The 20789-nt window shown below is 32.4% G+C and overlaps 2 protein-coding genes across 2 annotated transcripts; one reads left to right on the top strand and one right to left on the bottom strand.

The window, feature by feature from the left end:
• Positions 1 to 3611: 3611 nt before the first annotated feature.
• Positions 3612 to 16144, top strand: LOC107925671 (cell division protein FtsZ homolog 2-1, chloroplastic). The gene is given in 12 exon segments (XM_041096122.1): positions 3612 to 4108; positions 6132 to 7227; positions 7391 to 7462; positions 7569 to 7598; positions 7831 to 7923; positions 10169 to 10813; positions 11946 to 12245; positions 12369 to 12459; positions 12911 to 13035; positions 13148 to 13240; positions 15561 to 15620; positions 15705 to 16144. Coding segments are annotated over 11 exon segments (2709 nt in total). The 5' UTR covers positions 3612 to 4108; positions 6132 to 6156; the 3' UTR covers positions 15834 to 16144.
• A 201-nt stretch (positions 16145 to 16345) lies between these two features.
• On the bottom strand, positions 16346 to 18646 carry LOC107925670 (pentatricopeptide repeat-containing protein At4g33170). The gene has a single exon (XM_016856379.2). It carries the CDS (start codon positions 18614 to 18616, stop codon positions 16535 to 16537), a length of 2082 nt encoding a protein of 693 aa, XP_016711868.2. The 5' UTR covers positions 18617 to 18646; the 3' UTR covers positions 16346 to 16534.
• Positions 18647 to 20789: the final 2143 nt, after the last annotated feature.

The raw sequence follows: 20789 nt of genomic DNA, 5'->3' as shown, positions 1-20789 counted from the left end.
ATTGTTGAAATCATTGGTTGGAGCTCGTTACTTGGATTTTAAAAAGAAAAAATTAACATCCCAATGATTTAAATAAAAATTTTCGAATAGTTTAAGTGACCAAGACACAAACTTATTAATAGTTGATTAACCTTGAATATAATTTACTCTTAAAAAATTATGGCATCTCATCAATACTTTCCTTCATTTATGGTCATTGTAATTTATCCATCTTATTCCCTTAATCCCACATTTTGGAATAAAGCAAAATGTTACATTTTATGTAGTTACTCTTCAAGAAAATTAGTGATCCTTTTTTGTTTAATAGAATCAAAGATCACAATAAGGGATATTAACAAATACAACCCTTAAGGATTATCGGTATAACTAATTTGGCAATCTCTCTCTTTCTAAAGGTTTTCATAGCTTCTATAATGTACACCACGTAACTCTGTCTTATCAATAGTAAAGATCTCCCCATACCTCATATGTCACTTGTAAGGTGGATTAACTTATTACTATAAAGATTTTAGAGATCCGATGAAGTGATACGTGACTCAAGGGATATATATTAACACACACTTTAGCAAAGTCACTGACACATCCCATGAACATCAAGAAAAAAATAATCGTCTAAAAGTATACATAACTAGCTCCCACTCATTAAAAGTAAGAAGAGACTATCTTAAGGAATAAGACTTTCGACACCATATAGTGTGAACTTCCCACTATTCTCTTAATCTTGTCTTCAAGTGTTGTTTGAACCGAATCAGATCAGTTAGATCGGGAATCGACCGAGAGACTATTTGTAAAGTGTCTTTGAACCGATTAGATCATGAGCTAGTTGAATTGGCTAAAATATCAGTTGAATCAAGATTTTAATTTTTTTTTAAATTTTAATAATTTTTAATCTAACCAATGACCTAATCAGTTCGGCCACTGATTTGATTTAAAAAATATTAATCTTCCCCTCTTTTTTGTTTCTCTCTCTTCCCACTTAAGCAACATCAACAAATCTCGGGCAAATGTCGAAACTTTAGAAAACTTTTTATTAAATTCTAGAATGTACTGATAGGAGAACTGCAAAATATATACATAAGGAGCACTGCAAATTATATACATTCATCATTGTAAATGAGCCAAAAAGAAATGAAAGAGCTGCAAATTCCCTTTTCTTAAGGTTGTTAGAATTAGACCGATTAGCTAGATCTATTAAATAAAGAATTGATCAATACACTAATTCAGAGAAAGAGGCTAAATCAATGACTCGTTCAAACATACTTTTTATCTTGATATCTAACATGTTTGTTTTACGGTCTATATTCAGGATTCGTGACTACACTTCTCAATAATATTATCTTTTAAGGTTCGAATTTATGTTTTCTTGAGAGCACAATGCGTCTCACCATTACTATCAAACAGTGCAACATTCGTTGATAGCTTCAAATATACTTACTACTACATTGAAATGAAGGATGCATTTGATGGTGGTTCGATCTTATATGTTCTCAAAGAAGTGGAAGTGAATTTGTTCCTCAAACATCTAAATCAAATTCAAATCTTGAAGTCCACATCAATAAGAGAATTTTATCTAAATATTATCCCAAATTCAATAAAATTAAACTTAAATCATAAGAAGAATGCAAAAATAGCCAAAAGCAGCCCCTAAAACAGCGACCTTACCAATCCCATTCCCATATTCCAACGAATCCACCCATGATGCTGTCGTCCTTTTAAATTCTAAACCCATATTTTCATCATTCACTTTTCACACTGTCCCACAAAAAAAAAAAAAATGCACGTGCCTCACATGTCTAACCATAACTTTGTAGTATCACATTTGAATACATTTTAACTTTTTTTTTAAATATATTAAATATTTTCTTGGATGAATCTGTATAAAATATTTTCTATTATTTAGTCGATTTATTAAAAATATTTCATAAAAGTTGTTTTCAATTAAACAAATATATATTTGAGATTTTCTTAATTTTTTCATTGTTTAATTGAATCTATTTTTATCTATAATTTTATATTTTACATTGTTTTTTCATATATTAAAAATATTATGTTAAATTCAGATTCATTAAAACGTCATTCTTTAATTACATGACTACTAAGTGAATATTTTTTATTTAAAAATGTGATATCAACAAAATTGACAAAAAAAATTAACGATGTTAACAATTGGACTTGATTTTTAAATTTGAAAAGTAAAGGGACTAAATTCTTGAAAATAAAAGTACAAAGGCTAAATTATAAATATGTTAAAGTATACACAGACTTATGACATATTTTAACCTTTATACTACAAAATATTTATTATTAATATATTTATAATTGTAATAAATATTTATTATTAAAATATTAATATTGAATATTTTCATGTGAATAATATTATTTAAAATTATTATTTTTAAAATTTATTATTAAAATAAAATTAAAATATTTTAATAAATTATATTAATAATTTATTATATGATTAAATATAAATAATTAAATATGTATGTTTAATAATATTGAAAAATATAATATTTTAAATATTTAAAAAATAAAAATGAAATTTATTATGAATATAATAATATTAAGTTTGATTTAAGTTAATTTTTATATAAAAATAAAATTGTCTATAGATGATCTCTTTTCCGAAAAATGACTTACGCTTTTCAAAAGGTTAAATCATTCTACAGGAAAAAAAGGTTTATTTTATCTTGACCTGTAAGTCATTTTCCGTTTACCAAACTATTTTATATGGAAAATATAGAAAATATTTTACATAAAACATTTTACATATAAACAAACGGACCCTTACTCTCATAGGCTAATATATATATTTGAATAATCTTCTATTCATAACCTTTCCCCAATTCATAAATAAGAGGATAATACACTTCAGCGTAATTGAACTCATATCCTCCTGCGTTAACAACAATGCCATTCCAATCGAGCTAAAACTCATTAAACAATAAGCTAAAATATATTAATATAACTCAATTGATATTGTTGTTATTGGTAAAATATATTAATAGGCACAATATTATTGTCAAATAATAATTAAAAAGAAATATATATATTTGTATGCATAACAAAAAAATAGTTTTTTTTTATCATTTTTAGTCTTTTTAGTTTTTGAAATATTGATTTCAAATATTATAACTGCATATTTATGATGAGATTTTGAGTTCGATTCTAAGCAATTTCAAATCAATTTTAATCAATGTTTCTTATACTAGTTAATATAAAAAAATTGGTTGAACCAGTTTTTAACTGGTTTCATATAGATTTTTGGCCTAATTATTTTAAAGTCACTTTTAGATTAATTTTTCAGTCAATTCTCGATTCAATCGGTCAGATTAACTGGTCCAATCCAAACAACACGGATTATAATAAGCTTCATGGTCAGTTCTTTTCAGTGTTTTCATAATTGAATCAAATTGGTTGAATTAGAAATAAGTTAAAATATGGTCAGACTCCGATGAAAGACAAAAACGATTGCGACTAGTATGAAACACGTTAAAAAATTGATTAATCCGATTTTAAAATTTTTAATTTTTCTAATTTTGTAAATTTTTATAATTTATTTGATTAGAGTCATATGTACCAATTGACTAATCAAATTAATAATATGATGGATTTAACCTATGTTTCAAAAGCATTCCTTCCTGTATTTGATGTAGAATAGGAATATTTTAATACCAATAAACACAAGCGAAGAAGTAGTAAAATGGGAGGTTTAGGTTGCTGACGGAGAAGGGTTTCACTTTCCGTCGACTTAAGATGAACAAAAGAGGCAGCAGCAGCAGCACACGCGTTGAGCTAAGAGCAGTAAAGCAAAGCAGAGCAAGCCACATGGCCGAAACGTGTCGATCAAAGCAACGCCGATACCATTTTGGAACTGGGGAGACAGCACAATTACCCAATTTTTATAAAGTTTTCCCTTCCTTTGGGTCGATTCCAATTGACTTTTTTGGACCCCACTGCGCCGGGAAACTTTAAACTCACTTTTACACCCTCTACGTGTTTGTTTATATTCCCCACTGCCTAACCATTTTCTTCAACCACAATAACCCTCTTATTTTTTCATCTTTTTTCAGCTCCAATCATATCTCTTTTCCTTTGTTGAAACCAGGTATGTTCATACATGCTTTTTCAGTTTCTTTCTTTGCTTCTTTTATGGTTCAAGAAATGCGTTAATAGGGATCCCTTTATGTGTTCTTGCAATCCTTGTTTTGAAGCTATATTCTCTCTATGGCTTGTCCCATTCCATGCATATATATTATATTTTGATAAGGGTTAGAGAAGGCATGAACATAAGATTTATCTTAATAATAAACAAAAATCACTTGTCACTACATACATCAAACACTCCTATCACCCTATTTATTTATCAACTCAATTACTTAGTCATTAATTTAACTTAGGGTAAGCCTTTTAGCTCCTTTATGTATCATTCAGTTTGCCTGATCCATATGTCGTTCAATTATCTATATATCATGCAACATTTTTTTTCCCAATCGTGTATTTTATCATTACACCAACAAAAGTCGATGTAATGATAAGACATATCTAAAAGAAAATACATATTCAAACACATCTTTAAATTTTAAAGAAAACATTATTTTAAAAAATAGTCACGGAATTCGAATATGAAAAACTGCAGAATAGTAGGTATTTTTGTTAGGTAGCTAGCCCTTTTTTATCATCTTATGAGAAGAAAAAAAAGGATTTAATTTTAATTTAGCGATATTTGATTAGTCAATGTATGTTATCATCTTTTCCAAAATAGGAAAGATTCTTTGTAGCTCCCCTCTTGGCCCACCAATATCTTTGCTCCACTATATAAAGATCATCTTCTTGGTTCTGCTCCTGCTATATTTTCTTTTTTCTATTTAAAATATTTTATATTTATATAAAATATAATTTTAATAATTTTTATATTGAATATTGAATATTATCTTTTAACCATTATGAAAAATTTAGAAATCAATTGGGTGTAAAGGAATTCATGGTTAGGAGTCACAGCTTGAATCTTTAAAAGGTTTCATGTTTAGATTTGAGGTCAACTATTGTGGGTGAATTTTTTTTTTAAAGATTAGGTGAAAAAACCACAATAACCTAAAAATCATAGAAATTATTAGGTAAGTAATAATTACCTTTTAAAAATCATTATTATTAAAGAAATTAAGCAATGCAAATAATTATCAATAAAGAAATAAAAAATGCGAATAGTTTAAATAAAAATGATAAAAATTGAATAGAAAGGTGAAAGAAAAAATAGGAATTTTAGTTTTTAAAAAATTAAATTACTTATATATCTTTAGTATTACTAATATAGCTTAATTATTTTTTTTAACTTAATTGGTGTCTGAATTATTTGTGGAATTAGCTCAGTTAAAGATTTAATTAATAATATAGATAGATAAAATAATATATTTTTTATAATTAATTTTAAATATTTTTATTATTATTTAATTGTAGCCTGAGCTGTTGTCTAGATAGGCCATAGATGGTATCTTTGTACTGTAGGTCTCCTTTTTATTATAACATTTGGAAACATGACCATAATTTGTATTGGTAGGTACCATTATTGTTCTAGTTTTAAAATTATATTTACTTATAATTATTAATTTTTCTACATGTGAGTTAATATTAAACTAATCACAATTGATATAGTATCAAAAGAAAATTGACATAAAAATTTTAAATAAATATCGAAAATATAAAGCACTTGTAATATCTTCTGACATGATAAAACAATATTTTATTTCAATTCATGGAGGATGGTGGAGTGAAACAAGATAAGCTAATAGATTCCTATTGTTCACCCACTTTTGAAGCTTTTTATCTTCTACATTAAAAAAATACACTACCCCAATTTATCATTTTCTTATTTATTATTCTATTTCCTCCATTGTTAAATTAACTTAACTGAACTTAAACTCCCATTAATGTCCATTATGTGCTTCAATTTATTTACTTGACTGTTCTAAGTGAAAGTCTAATGCACCCTTCTGGACGAACTTATCTTTTTTTTCCCTTAAATTTTAGTTTTTGCTTACATGTTGGGTTGATATTCAAGAATCATGCTTTGGCCCCACCTGTAACAATCTGCTAGAATACTTATTTATCGATTATAATCTCGTTTTTGATAGTTTAAAGCAAGATTTCATCGCAAAAATGGTGGTTGAGAACTCTGAGGTTGGCGAGGTCGAGTCCACATTGAAGGAGGTGGACCAGCAGCTAAAGAATCATCCATTATCGGCCCTTGGAAGACAATCCTCAATTTATTCCCTCACTCTCGATGAGTTCCAGCACACGTTATGTGGGAAGAACTTTGGGTCGATGAACATGGACGAGTTCCTTACCAGCATTTGGAATGCTGAAGAAAACCAAGCTACAAACTCCATTAATAACAATCATCACAACAATGGTGTAAATGAACAGGTTAGCAATCATGTTAACTTATCTTTGAATGAAACAGCAAGCAGTAAAGGTGTAGCTAGGCAGTCTAGCTTGCCTCGACAAGGCTCGCTTTCACTTCCGGCACCATTGTGTCGGAAAACTGTCGATGAAGTTTGGTCTGAGATACATAAAGTGCAGCAAGGACAAGGACAGAGTAACAAGAGCAATGTGCAGAATGCTGAGAATACTAGTACTCGACAACCGACTTTTGGGGAAATGACCTTGGAAGATTTCTTGGTTAAGGCAGGTGTAGTTCGGGAACCATGCGTACCACCGGCAGTACCGCCGCATTCACAACATCAACAACAGTTCGGGTTGCATCAAGCTAGCAATAACCCTGCAGTGGGTCCGAGTTTTGTTCCCAGGCCAATTATGGGAATGGGTGGCAGTGGTGGCTTTGGTGGGAGTACATATCAAACAATGCCTCCAAGTGGAGTCCTTGGTGACTCATAAGGCTATCTTAATGATGGTAAGGGGGGTGGCGGCTACCAGCCAGCTGCTGCCCCACTGTCAACAGCCATCTTTTATAACGGAAAAGTAGGTGCAGCTGGTGGCTATGGACCGGGACAGGCAATGGGAGTGGTATCACCAATAAGTCCGGTATCACCAGATGGGGTATGTACCAATCAAGTTGATAATGCAGCCACTCAATTTGGGATAGAGATAGGTGGACTACGAGGAAGGAAAAGAATCATTGATGGTCCAATAGAAAAAGTAGTCGAGAGAAGGCAACGCAGGATGATTAAGAATAGGGAATCAGCTGCAAGGTCTAGAGCTAGAAAACAGGTACTACCTACAACTACTGTTTGCTGGAAGTGAATGCATATATATGCATGTGTATACAATTATACATATATATTTTCTGGTAGAGAAATAATCTTCTGTTGTGTAGGTCATTAGTATATAGGCATAATACTTCAATTCTTACTAGGTTGGTTATATTTAACAGGCATATACAGTTGAGCTAGAAGCAGAATTGAACCAATTGAAACAAGAGAATACTCACCTCAAGCAGGCTTTGGTGACATTCGTATTACTTTTCGCATTTATCAAAATTTCAGATCTTGATGTAGCTTTTATCATATATAATATGGCAGCTTAATCTCATTTTACTTACATTTCAACAGGTGGAACTCGAGAGGAAAAGAAAGCAACAGGTAAATCATTCAACTGATTACATGTGCTTTACAATGCACCATATGAAGTAGAGAATACAAAAAGATGATCAGAAGGGCAAAGTTATAGAACTTTATGATGGGGGTAACATGCATAAGAGTAGGAAATATAAGCATTGATGGCTACAAGCATCATACTAGATTCATTTTTTTGCTTTGTTCATCCTATTTTTGGTGTTTTTTTTCTTTTTCTTTTTCTTTTTTGTCCTTGCAGTACTTTGAGGAATGGTCAATGAAAACACAAACCAAAGCCCAGAAAGCTAAAGAGAAACTAAGAGTAATGAGAAGAAATCTAAGTGGTCCATTATGAGCCAGAAAAGAAGATGCATGCTCAAGGCAAGTATTTTAGTTATTCTTTTATTTCTTTTTTGGGTAAATATGCATTTAGGTACCTAAACTTTGCTTCAATGTTCCTAAGGTTTTTTTGGTTCCAATTAGGTACTTAAACTTGGCTTGAAGGTTCAATTTGGTACCTAAACTTGGCTTTTTAGTTTGAATTGGTACCGACTGTAAATGTCTTATTTGGACCAATATGAACTATAAAGCAAAGTTCAAGTATTTAATTGGGCCAACATAGTTTAGGTACTAAATTGAACCTTGAAGCAAACCTTAGGTACCAATTTAAACCTTCTTCAGGTACGAAAATGGATATTTACCCTTCTCTTTTCTATTTGTTTCCCTCATCATCTTAGATCAGTAATTGCAATGCCTATGCTATAAAATGTAAAAATCCATGGAATATGATGCAGGCATTGATGGTGGAAGCTCTCAAAACCAATGACATAACCTCACACTGAAGAACATCATCAAACACCTTTAGACACATGATAGTTGGTGGATATTTATAAAGTCTTCTTTTGGGAATATGATTTTTATGAATAATCAAATTTCTGAAGTCTAAACTGATGATATATATATATGTATGTATATGGTTTTAGTGTTCATACAAGTCATGGAAAGGTATGTCGTTGCTTGTATATCATCTTAGTCTCAAATTTGGCCCCAAGATTTTCGTGGGGCGATAAATTGTTTCATCGATAATGTTTGATTCCTAATTTTTGAGAATGTAACTATACAGAAAGTTTAGAATTCAGCACCTTGAGATCATATAATATAATAAAACATAGCAGTTGGATAGAAATAAAATATAGCAGTTGGATAGAACGAATTGGTGATTGAATTGATTTTTTTTAAAAATTTTATAATTTATTAATGATTTATTTTATTAAGATTAAATCGGTTGATTGAATTAAGTCACAAATTGACCACGAGTAAAGTTAAGAGTTAAAAGTAAAAAATATGTTAAATATTTTTTTCTTGATTTAAATTTTATGGTTAATTGGATTGAATCAAAATATTTGAAGTATTAGTTCGAATAAAGGATGATTTATGAATGATATAAATTTTATTTATTTTATTTATTTGATTAAATCATATAAAGTGGTATTGATGGAATTAATATCATCGAAGTTTTTTTTGAGGGGTTAATTTGAGTAAGGAAGCATCAATTCGTGGGCTAGAATCTTCTCTTATCACAAAGGATCTTGAAATCCACAACTAATATTACAACAGGCTAGTGAAAATGGAAAAAGCAAAGATTGGGTCGGGACTTGGGAGAGAGGCCTTTGATGTCGACTATTGGAAACTCAGACCTTTGTTTGGATTGTGAGAAAATGAAAAATGGAAACTTGGGCTATTATCCCCACTTAAATGAAACGTCTTATTCTTTCATTTCTTCCATCCAAAGAAAGAAAAGAACTTTTGTTTGTGACGAGCCCCCAGTCCCACCAGTGACAATCAAGACAAAAACAAAAAAGGGTTTAACCATTTTTAAGGGCTACACTTAAACCCTGGCCGATAAGGGCACTATTCATATTTCTCACAAATTCTGGCCTTCTTCTCTTTACTTCACAAGATATTTTCTTTATGTTGGGATTTGTAATATTATTTTTTAACAACCACCTGGCAAAGGAAACCGCATTGCTAAAATCCAAAAAAGAAAAAACCTTGCACCCATTTCCACAATCTTTGGGCTTTTCAGCCACTCAAATGCCCTGAGGGAACTTTGCTGTTTCTGGTTTAGTCCACTCTGAATCTCTTTCAGGTTCTTTCGTTTCTCCTTTTAATTAATACCCAGATAAAATTTTTGATGCATTTTGTCTTGTTTGTACACTTTATCTTTGAACCTTTTACTTTGAATTGTAAATTTGGTTTGCTGTGAACTTCAAAGTTGAGGCATTTTAGGTAGTGTGCGTGTGCATATGGTGGAATTTCTGAATGTATATTGGCAACTTGTTTGATGTTATACTTCACTTTTATGCTCTTCATTTGAGAAAGTTATAGCCCTTTAGCGATTACCTTTAGTTTTAAGGTCAATCTGCAAAATGGACACTGATAGTGTTTTAGCTAATGGGTTTTACTAGGTGTTTGGGAATATAATTTTGATTTAATTGTGGGTTTTATGCAGGTATTGAATGAAAATTGAGTTGCAAACTTGAAATTTAAGCTATTTAGGCTTCTAAATTATCTGGCTTGTATCATAAATTTGATTCCTAGTGCTGCCTTATAAAATGGCAACTGCTTCTGATATTAGACCAATGGGGGTACTTAATGTTCTTGGTGGGAGAGTGTTATTGGAAAATCCTACAGGCAGACTTAGCTGCCTTAAGCTCTGTGATGGGAAAATCGGGTTTTCAAGGGCCGGCCTAAGGTCTATCATGCCTCATCTTAGATGTTCCACCAATTCTCACAGTGTCAGTCCGTATCAAAACAAAGACCGTTTTCTAAACCTACATCATGAAGTTCCAATGCTTAGAGGTGAAGGGAACAATATGATAACCAATCCAAGAAAAGAGAGTTCTAGTGGAAGTGTCACCGAGTTCTTAGGAGACATGAATAGTTCAAATAATAACAATGAAGCTAAGATCAAAGTTATCGGTGTTGGTGGTGGTGGGTCAAATGCTGTTAATCGTATGATAGAGAGCGAAATGCAGGGTGTAGAATTTTGGATCGTTAACACAGATGTTCAAGCTATGAAAATGTCACCTGTCTTCCCCAAGCATCGTTTGCAAATCGGTCAGGAGCTAACTAGGGGTCTTGGTGCTGGTGGGAATCCAGAAATTGGCATGAATGCTGCGAAAGAGAGCAAAGAGTCAATAGAAGAGGCTCTTTATGGTGCTGATATGGTTTTTGTAACTGTAAGTTCCCAATCTACAGTTTTAATCATTTGAGTAGAGTTTGGATTATTACTGTTAGTGTTACTAATCTGATTTCATGAGTGTCTTGAATCTAAACCGTCACTATTCTGTTGCTTTTGTTTATAATAGTATGCAAAATTGAGCAAAATATGCTATGCAACAATTTTATGTTCTGTTTATTACTTTTAAGCGGACTCCTCATGGAGACTAGTGAAGGATATTCCTTGAAGAAAATATTCCTTTCGACCTAATTAAAGTGATATGCATTAATCATATAATAAATACAATTTGGCTGCTGATACATGGTTTCTTGTTTCATGAAGTCCATTGAATCAATTGAATCATTAATTAATATCCTCGAAGTCTAGTGTAAAGGTGTGTAAGAATTATATATTATTTCTCTGGGAGCTAGCTTAACGGTAAAAGTACCATGGAAGCCCTTACACTAGAAGCCAAATTGCATTTTGCCCCCTCTACTCAAAAAATAGGCAAACTAGTCGCCATACATTAGATTAAAGAGCAAACTGGTCCTTTTGTTAAAAATTCCATCCACTTTTACTGTTAAAATTTGGTCCCTATATGTCTGCATGAGGTGCAAGTGGCACGTCACGTATAACTATCCGTTTATTCCATTAGCCACGCCAGTTTTTAACAATTTGTAGAAATGGATAAAAATTTTAACAGAATGTAGTTTACTCTTTGATTTAACATACTGGAACTAATTTGCCCGTTTTGTGAGTAAAGGGAGCAAAATGCAATTTGACTTTTAGTACAGGGGCCTTCATGGTACTTTTACCCTAGCTTAAGTTGTTATTATGAGGTGAGCACCGGCACCCAATATGTGTTGCTAGCATTTAAGGTAAAAATCCATAAAACTTTTGTTGTATATCTGATCATATTGTTGCCTAGAGTCTGATCTGTCTTATATTTGATGGTTCATATTAGTTCATAAAACTATTTGTTCTCTAATTTTCCATTGGAAAAATCGTTTCTTCTGGTAATGTAACGCATGGGGTCGTGATAAATTCATATTAGTTCAAAGTTAGGATGAACACTTGGGATCTTGGCTTTTATTTGTTTTCTAGTATCTTTCTTTAACATTTTACATAGGATTTCTAGTATGCATTTGCAGGCTGGAATGGGCGGAGGAACTGGAACCGGGGGAGCTCCTGTAATTGCAGGGCTTGCGAAGTCCATGGGTATATTAACTGTCGGTATTGCCACTACCCCTTTTTCTTTTGAAGGAAGACGAAGGACTGTTCAAGCACAGGAAGGAATTGCAGCTCTAAGAGAAAATGTTGACACGCTAATTGTTATTCCAAACGACAAGTTGTTGACTGCAGTTTCCCCATCTACTCCAGTAACAGAAGCATTTAATCTGGCTGATGATATTCTTCGACAAGGTGTTCGTGGTATCTCTGATATAATTACGGTATGCAAACCTCCCAATCCAACATTCATATGTGAACTGCTTTGGACGGCACAGAAGTTGAAGTATTAGAAGCTTGGAACCATACTTCTGGACCCTAATTGCTTTTGAATCTCCACATTGCAGATTCCAGGGCTAGTGAATGTGGACTTTGCTGATGTGCGAACTATAATGGCAAATGCAGGTTCTTCACTAATGGGGATAGGAACTGCTACTGGTAATTCAAAGAGATCATTAGCGTTTATAATGTCGAAGTAGGGTGAAAATAGGAGAAAAAAATAAAGGTTTCTCAAGCTTCTTGCATGGTTCATTCATACCTTAATGCAAAGAACTTGGACCACCATCATGTTACATGTTTCTGAGTTGTGTTTCATAAATGATAAAGACGGTACGGATTGGACTTTCTTTTTTCTCAGAAGATAATGCACCAAAGTTTCGACCATGAATGCATGAAGTTTCTACCTCTTTTCTTTTCGCCATGTAACAAAATACAAGTGATTGTAGACTATCCATTTTCTTTTCTTTTTCCTTTTATTGGCAGTACTTATTGATGATTTTTCATGTCATATGGTCGTGATCTCTTCCCATTGCAACACTTTAGTTTATTTGTTGGTAATTATGTATTTAAATTGCCTTTCTATTGACAAGTTACTTTGTCTGGTTTGTAGGAAAAACAAGGGCAAGAGATGCTGCACTAAATGCAATCCAGTCACCTTTGTTAGATCTTGGTATAGAAAGAGCCACTGGAATCGTGTGGAACATAACTGGTGGAAGTGATCTAACATTGTTTGAGGTATTCCTTTGCTACTAACTCTCTCAGTCAAGCAATACAAGTGAGTTATTTTATTTCTCTTCTCGTATGCATCATTTGACATGTGATCTTTTTTTCTTTTTTTTTTCTGTAGGTCAATGCTGCAGCTGAGGTTATATATGATCTTGTGGATCCTGCTGCCAACTTAATATTTGGAGCAGTGATAGATCCATCACTTAGTAGCCAAGTAAGTTCATACTTGTTCTAATTTAGTGATACCAAAGTTTTAGACTTGGTAACAGTCATTTGCATACCTATAGTTTGATTACCATAATTTAAGTATGTCATCCACTTCACTGCAGTTCTAATCAAGAGTATGCCATGACAGCACTGTTGTTGATTAATGCCAAGTCAAAGTTGGTTGCATTGAAAGCCATCAAAAAAACCACTAAATTAGGCTAGTAGTTGCAAGTTGGAAAATTATTAAAGGGATAATTATTGTTTTAGTCTCTTACATTAATGGGTTATTTATAGTTTGATCCCTGAAGTTCAACTATAAATAACCTAACCATTTTAGCATTTAAGATCATCACAATCCGAAAATCATTCCGCAGCCATAAAAGTTAGAGAGTGTTGTTTCTCCTTTTATCAAGAGAGAATTTTCATTGTTTTCTCCTTGTCAAAGTGAGAGAAGTTGTAATTCCTAGTTTTCTCATAGTGAAATTCTTCTATCCTTGCTCGTGGTTTTTTCCCCCTATATTAATTAGGGGTTTTTCACGTAAAATCTGTGTCTTCTTTATTCTCTCAAATTATGAGTTGCAATTTTGTTTTATTCGCAACAAATAGTATCAGAGCCAGGTTTGGGTGTGTATATCTACTTATCCTATTCTCTGTGGTTGCCACTGACAGGTGGATACTCCACAATAGAACATAAGTTAGATTATTACTTACGCACCGAAATTGTTGGGCACTATTCACATCAAATAGTGAAATAGTGGGAGTTATCTATTATAGAAGCATTGGAAACAACATTCTCTAAAACTCTCTAACTTTCAATCTCAAATTTTGTTTCCATTGCTTCTATAACAAATAGCTCCCACTATTTCACTATTTTATGTGAATACTGCCCAACACCTTTGGTGAGCAAGTAATAATCTAACTTTCTGTTGTGGAGGATCCACCTTTTAGTGGCAACCGCAGAGAATGTAATAAGTAGATATACACATCCAAACCTGGTCTGATACCATTTGTTGCGAATACAGTCGTCGAGTAGAGGGAAATTGTGAAAGAATAACAGCGAGAACAAAGAAGACAGAGATTTTACGTGGAAAACCCCCTAATTAATATAGGTGAAAAACACCATGGGCAAGGATAGAAAGAATTTCACTATGAGAAAATTAGGAATTACAACTTATCTCACTTTAATAAGGAGAAAATAATGAAAGTTCTCTTTTGATAAAAGGAGAAACAACACTCTCTAACTTCTCTGATTTTGGGATGATCTTAAATGCTAAAATGGTTAGGCTATTAATAGTTGAGCTTCAGGGACCAAACTATAAATAACCCATTAATGTAAGAGACTAAAACAACAATTATCTCTTTAATAAGTTTCCAACTTGCAACTACTAGCCTAATTTGGTGGCTTTCAATGCAACCAACTTTTTACTTGGCATTAATCAACCAAAATCTCCCACTTGAAGATTTGATTAGGATAATCATATCTTCACACCATTCTTTCTACCTTGCACTTTTCATGTTGCTCACGTCTCTATCAGGCCAATAGAGGATTGACGCCAAACAAACTTATCAGTATTCATTACCTTTGTCATGAAATCTGCTATGTTGTCTTTGGTATAAATTTTCTGTATATCTACCGTCCCACTTTCTCATGAACGAAGTGATACTGGACCCGGATGTGTTTCGTTCTTGAGTGAAAAGCAGGATTCTTACAAGATACAAGGCACTCTGACTGTCACAAAATAAAGAGATGTACTCTTGTTCGTGCTTGCGTTCCCCCAATACCTTCATTGAATTAACATTCTGAGAAGTAGGGCTAAAATCTGGAATTTATTGGTGAACTTTACTGTGTACGCATTACTTTGCATACGCCTTCTGTCTAACTGTAATTATAATGAAAGCATATGTTACAAGAATAACAATGAAATTATTTAAACATTCAGAAAAGCAGGTAACATGTTGGTCCTATAAGAGATGCCTTGCCTTTGTGTTTAATGTCTAATGTATCTAATTCGTGCTTCCTAGCTCAGTATCTCAGCAATGAGATTGTTGATGGGATTGCATCTCTGCTACCCTGGCTTATTTAGTCATTCATTTCTTCTTGATATTTAAGGTATGGAGAATAAGGTCAAATATAGATAGAGTGCACAATGATTTTAATTCAAGCTCTTGAATTAACAATGAAAACCATATAGGCCTGTCTTCTCTCTTGGTTCTTCATTTAGGTAATAAACAAGTTCATGTTTACACATTGCCTGGTAAACATCATTCATGGTCCTAAGTATGAATCACTAATTTTATGGCAATCGTCACTATGGTCTTTCTTTTAGGTCAGTATAACTTTAATCGCCACGGGATTTAAAAATCAAGAAGAAGGTGAAAGGTCTCAGGTAACTCTGTTGCTCTCTCTCTCTCACACGCACTCATGCACACACACATATGCCTGTTTATACTAGATTTCCATTAAAACGCAGGCAGGTCAACTGGCACAGGGAGATACTGGTCTTGGAATTAATCGGCGGCCTTCTTTCAATGAAGGTGGTTCAGTGGACATCCCTGAGTTCCTGAAGAAGAAAGGCCATTCACGCTACCCGAGAGCTTGAATGATTTTCTGCAGTGTCTCAACCAATGTACTTATGCTTCACTCTGAAAGCACTGCTTAGTTTCACATACTGGTTTCCATTTCTGGATATTATATGCAAAAGCTTGTTCGAAAATAGAGAATGCTAGTAGTTGGTTCTATATATAGTTTGTTGCCTTAGAATGCAAGCAGCTACACATCCCCCCCTTCAAGAAGTTGTGTAAATTTCACAAATTTAGGATAGAACTTGTTTCAGTACATGTTTAAATAAAACTTAGCTTGTATAGAGTGCATTTGATGATAAGTAAAGATGAGTTTACTCGATTTGTTTTATTCAGTGGTAATGTTAACTGAAGAATTAAATTTGATATTGCATATTAGCAATGCAATGCAGTAGAATGCTGTCAAAGAAAAACATGAAACCGAGCATCCGTAAGCTTATAATGTGGCAAAGAACAACAGGAACATGCAGATGAATACCGTCAAAGAATACATGAAACCAAACTTCGGTAAGCAGATTCATACAGAAAAATGTAACAGGAATATGCATGATGTTCCCATTTCTTAATGATAGACAGGCACATTGTTTGAAGTTTAAAGAATTTGCAATGGCATGTACCTCCAAGCTCTTCTGCAGATTTTCCAGCATCCAAAACTGTTCAACTCTAAGAAGTGATGCAATATATATATTTCCCTAATGTTAACTTTAAGATGTCAAAAACCTTACCAAAAATCTCCACAAGAACACAAGCCATTTGAGAAATGATGGAATCTACTATTGTCCCTGACAATAATTTTTCTTCCAATCAACTTTGATATGTACTTAATTGCAGAGTGACAATCCGAGCAGACCCTTAAATTTTTCTTTACAATAATTGGCTTCCCACTTGGAATGCTTATTAGTGCAAATGCAATGGCAAGTCTCTCACTGTGATGTTGAAGTATCTTCTCTTTAACGCTAACATCCACATCTAAGGGAATGGAATCTGTGGAAGGGACATATCCGGCCGCCTTTATCTGACCTGAAAGAGCATCAAGCTTATCATAAATTGCTTTCATTTGAGGATGAGACCAGTCTTCAACACCAAAAATATGGGTTTTGTTTCCAACATCAACCCAGCTATAACCTGGTAGTTTCTTAACATTAAAATCTTGCATCATCTTCCTCAATGTTCTCACATCTTCCCATTGTTGCTCCTTAGCATAAATATTTGAAAGCAAAACAGGAGCTCCACTATTTTCGGGTTCAAGTTGCATCAATTTTTCAGCTGCAAGTTTACCTCTTTCTTTATCACCATGGATTTTGCAAGCTCCAAGGAAAGAACACCATCCAAAAGCATTTGGTTCAAATGGCATCTTGTTTATAAAATCTTCAGCTTCTTTAAGCTGTCCGGCACGACCAAGTAAGTCAATAACACAAGAATAATGCTCTTCTCTAGGCATGACTCCAAAAGTCTTCTCCATAGCTTTAAAAAAGCTTAACCCGTCCTCCACTAAACCAGAATGACTACAGCCTCTTAGAAGACTGACAAACGTTATCGCATTTGGTTCCACTCCTTCGTTCTTCATCCTGTTAAATAGTTGAATAGCATCTTTTCCTAAACCATGCTGAGCAAACACACTTAACATTGAATTCCATGCAAATTCAGTTGCATTTTCAATCTCATCAAATACTCGAATAGAGTCATCAAGCAACCCGCATTTTCCATACATATCAACAAGAACTGAAGAAACAAAAGGGTTACTATCAAAATTGAATTTAATCACTTCAGCATGAAGCTGTGTACCTTGCTCAAGTGCAGCTTGACTGGAACAAGCCTTGATCAAGCTCGAGAAAGTGAATTCATTAGGTTCAATTCCTTGCCTCCGGAGCCGAACATAAACACTTAAAGCATCCTCCATTCGATCCATTTCAACATATCCATCAATCAATGAAGAACATGACACAATATTTCTACAATCAGAGTCAATTCCAAACACATTTGAGGCGCTTTCCATATCTCCCACCTTTGAGTACATATCAGTAAGAGCATTTCCCACTGAAATCTCCAACTCAAACCCCTTCTTCACCATAACTGAATGGAGACATTTCCCAAAATTTAAAGCCTTTAATGCTGCACAAGCACTTAAAGTGCTACAAAGAACAAACTTATCAATACCAATTCCCTCTTTAACCATATTCTTATAAGCTGACAATGCATCCTCGAAAGGACCATTCTTTGCATATCCATCAATCAAAGCAGTCCACAAGACCTCATCTTTACACTCCATTTCTTGGAAAACATTATGAGCATTAACCATAACTCCACACTTTGAATACATGTCAACCAAATTGCTAACAACAAAAATATCAGACCCAAACCCAAATTTCAATGCGAGGCAATGAATTTGCTCCCCAAACTCAACCAACCCAGCAGAAGCACAAGCCTTAATAACACTCGAAAAAGCAAACTGGGTCGGATTTTCCCCAGCAATTCTCATTTCACAAAAAGTAGATATGGCTTCAAAATAATGTAAATTCTGAGAAAACCCAGTAACCATAGCAGTCCAAGAAACTAAGTTTCTTTGAGACATTTTATCAAACAGTTTAACTGAGTAATCTAATTGACCACATTTTGAGTACATGTTAAGAAGATGGTTGGTTAAAAAAGTGCATAATGGATACCCAGACGAGATCAGCTGAGAATGAAGTTGTTTTCCTTGAAGTAATTGTCTAGTTTGGGCTAAGTTTCGAATTATTTTTGCTAAGGATTTTGAGTCCTTTAGTCCCAGCTTGGCAAAAGTGCATGGCTTTTCAAACTTCATGGGGGAGAATTAAAATTTAAAACTTTTCATAACATACTTCATTAGCCTTTTCAAACACTTATATAGGGTATTCAACCCATGTTATTCATAACGGTTAAGGGTATTTATTGTTGGATGTATGATCTAAGCTTGAGTCGTGCGATTATTCTAAGTGTGGTCTAAGTTTAAGTCGTGCTAATCGTATTTATTATTCGAGCTTTTGACATGTTATTGTAATTAATCAAAAAAAACTTATAATTACCAAAATGTTTGGGTATTCTTGAAAATTTTAATTTCTTAATTACAAAAGCATATTTTCAAAATAGAAAATTATTTGATACATCGTCATCCGGTTTGTGCAGTTGAGGATGAATCAAATAATTATTCTTTCAAAATATCTTAAAATTTCATTGTTTTTCAATAAGTACTAAATTTAATACTTTCTCTGTTTAATTATATTTAGAAGTATTTATGATCCGGCAAGTTGAGGACCAACTTTAAAAAATAAAATTTTAGATTTGGGTTTGATCTAGTTCGAACGATTTAAAAAGTTCATATTATTATTTAAAAAAAATAAAATATTTTATATTTATATATTTTATATTTAAATTTGAATCAACATATTAAAATTTATTTGATTTAAATTTAGTTTGACTGAACAATCTAAATATGTCCAGAATGAATATAAACATGAGTATTTTATATATCTTTAATTTTTATTTAAAAATGATATAAATAAATATATCTTATATTTTTTAATTTTAAAAATAATAATATAACAACATAAAATTTTATAAAATAATTTAAAATATATAAAATTACTAAATAACACATCCGGAATGAATTTGCGCAAAATAACATATAGGTTCATTTGAATTTGGATATCTATTTGTTTGTGTTCATTCTAAACATGAAATAATTTTTATGATTTTTTAACAAATTTATATTTCTTTAAAAAATAGAATTTTATTTTTTTTAATGCATATCATGTGTCATAATACGAAATCACCACAAGTCATCATATTATTAGTTGTCAATGCCACATCATCATATTTTAACAATATTACAAAAAAAAAGTATCAAAGTGTGATGTAATTCGAATTTGAGTATCAGTTCAATTAAAGAAGGTTTATGTGACGAACTAGGTCCAAGTCATCAAGATAAGGAGAGAAAGCATACGTTAATCATATCAAAAAGGGGATAAATCTCAAGACAATACATGAACCTTAGTTAATGTGTAATTTTACTCATGAACTTTGAGTTTGTATAATTCTATACATGAAATTTTGATTCGATCAAATTCTCACAAATTATTAACACAATTATTAATGTAACATCGGTTTATCTTTTATTTATTGCAATTTATCGAATATAAAAATAAATTGATATATTTATTTCATTAAATGTGTATAATTGAATCAAAATTAAAGTTTGACGTGTACATTTGAATCAAAAATCAAAGTTTCATGTGTGCAATTACATCAAATCAAAATTCATGTATCAAATTACACAACAAATCAAAATTCATATATAATTTTAAGATTTATCCTCAAAAAACTACAAAAAAAAGTAAAAGTTTTGTTTTTTTGGGGGGTGAACTACACTATTAGTCACTAAACTATGGGTATATTTTCATTTTGGTCACTTAACTAAAAAAAGTTACAATTTGATTATTGAACTACTCAAAAGTTTTCATTTAAGTCATTAGGCTGTTAAAATTAATGTTATATGGCTTTTTCTATTTGTACTATCAACACCTATCGAAAGCTCTCTTTTCTCTTCTCTTCTATAATTTAGTTCTTTTTTTTTTCATGAAATAACTTTGAACATCAGAAATCTGTGAATCAGAATTTAAACAATCTTTTTCTCTGGTATCCAATATTGATCATCAGATCAACTTGACCCTAAGGTATACTTTTCTACTCATCAATGGGTACTGATCCACGGTACCAATTATCGAATTGTCGCTTCGAGCTCACTAGCGAAACTTAAAAAGAAACTTACCAACCCAGTAAATTAAATAAAAATTTTCAAATAGTTCAATTATCAAAATAAAAATTATCTATAATTTAATAATTAATGATACAGTTTATCTTATTTTTTAAATGATATTAATAAAGCCAACCACAATTGAAAATAAGTAGAAAAAGGGGGGAGTTGGCCCATCTTAGTCACAGGGAAAGGGCCAACTTAT

Source organism: Gossypium hirsutum, chromosome A01, assembly GCF_007990345.1.
Source record: "Gossypium hirsutum isolate 1008001.06 chromosome A01, Gossypium_hirsutum_v2.1, whole genome shotgun sequence".
Classification (NCBI taxonomy): Eukaryota; Viridiplantae; Streptophyta; class Magnoliopsida; order Malvales; family Malvaceae; genus Gossypium; species Gossypium hirsutum.
Note: the sequence above shows the minus strand (reverse complement) of the source record. Positions and strands in the feature narration are given on the sequence as shown.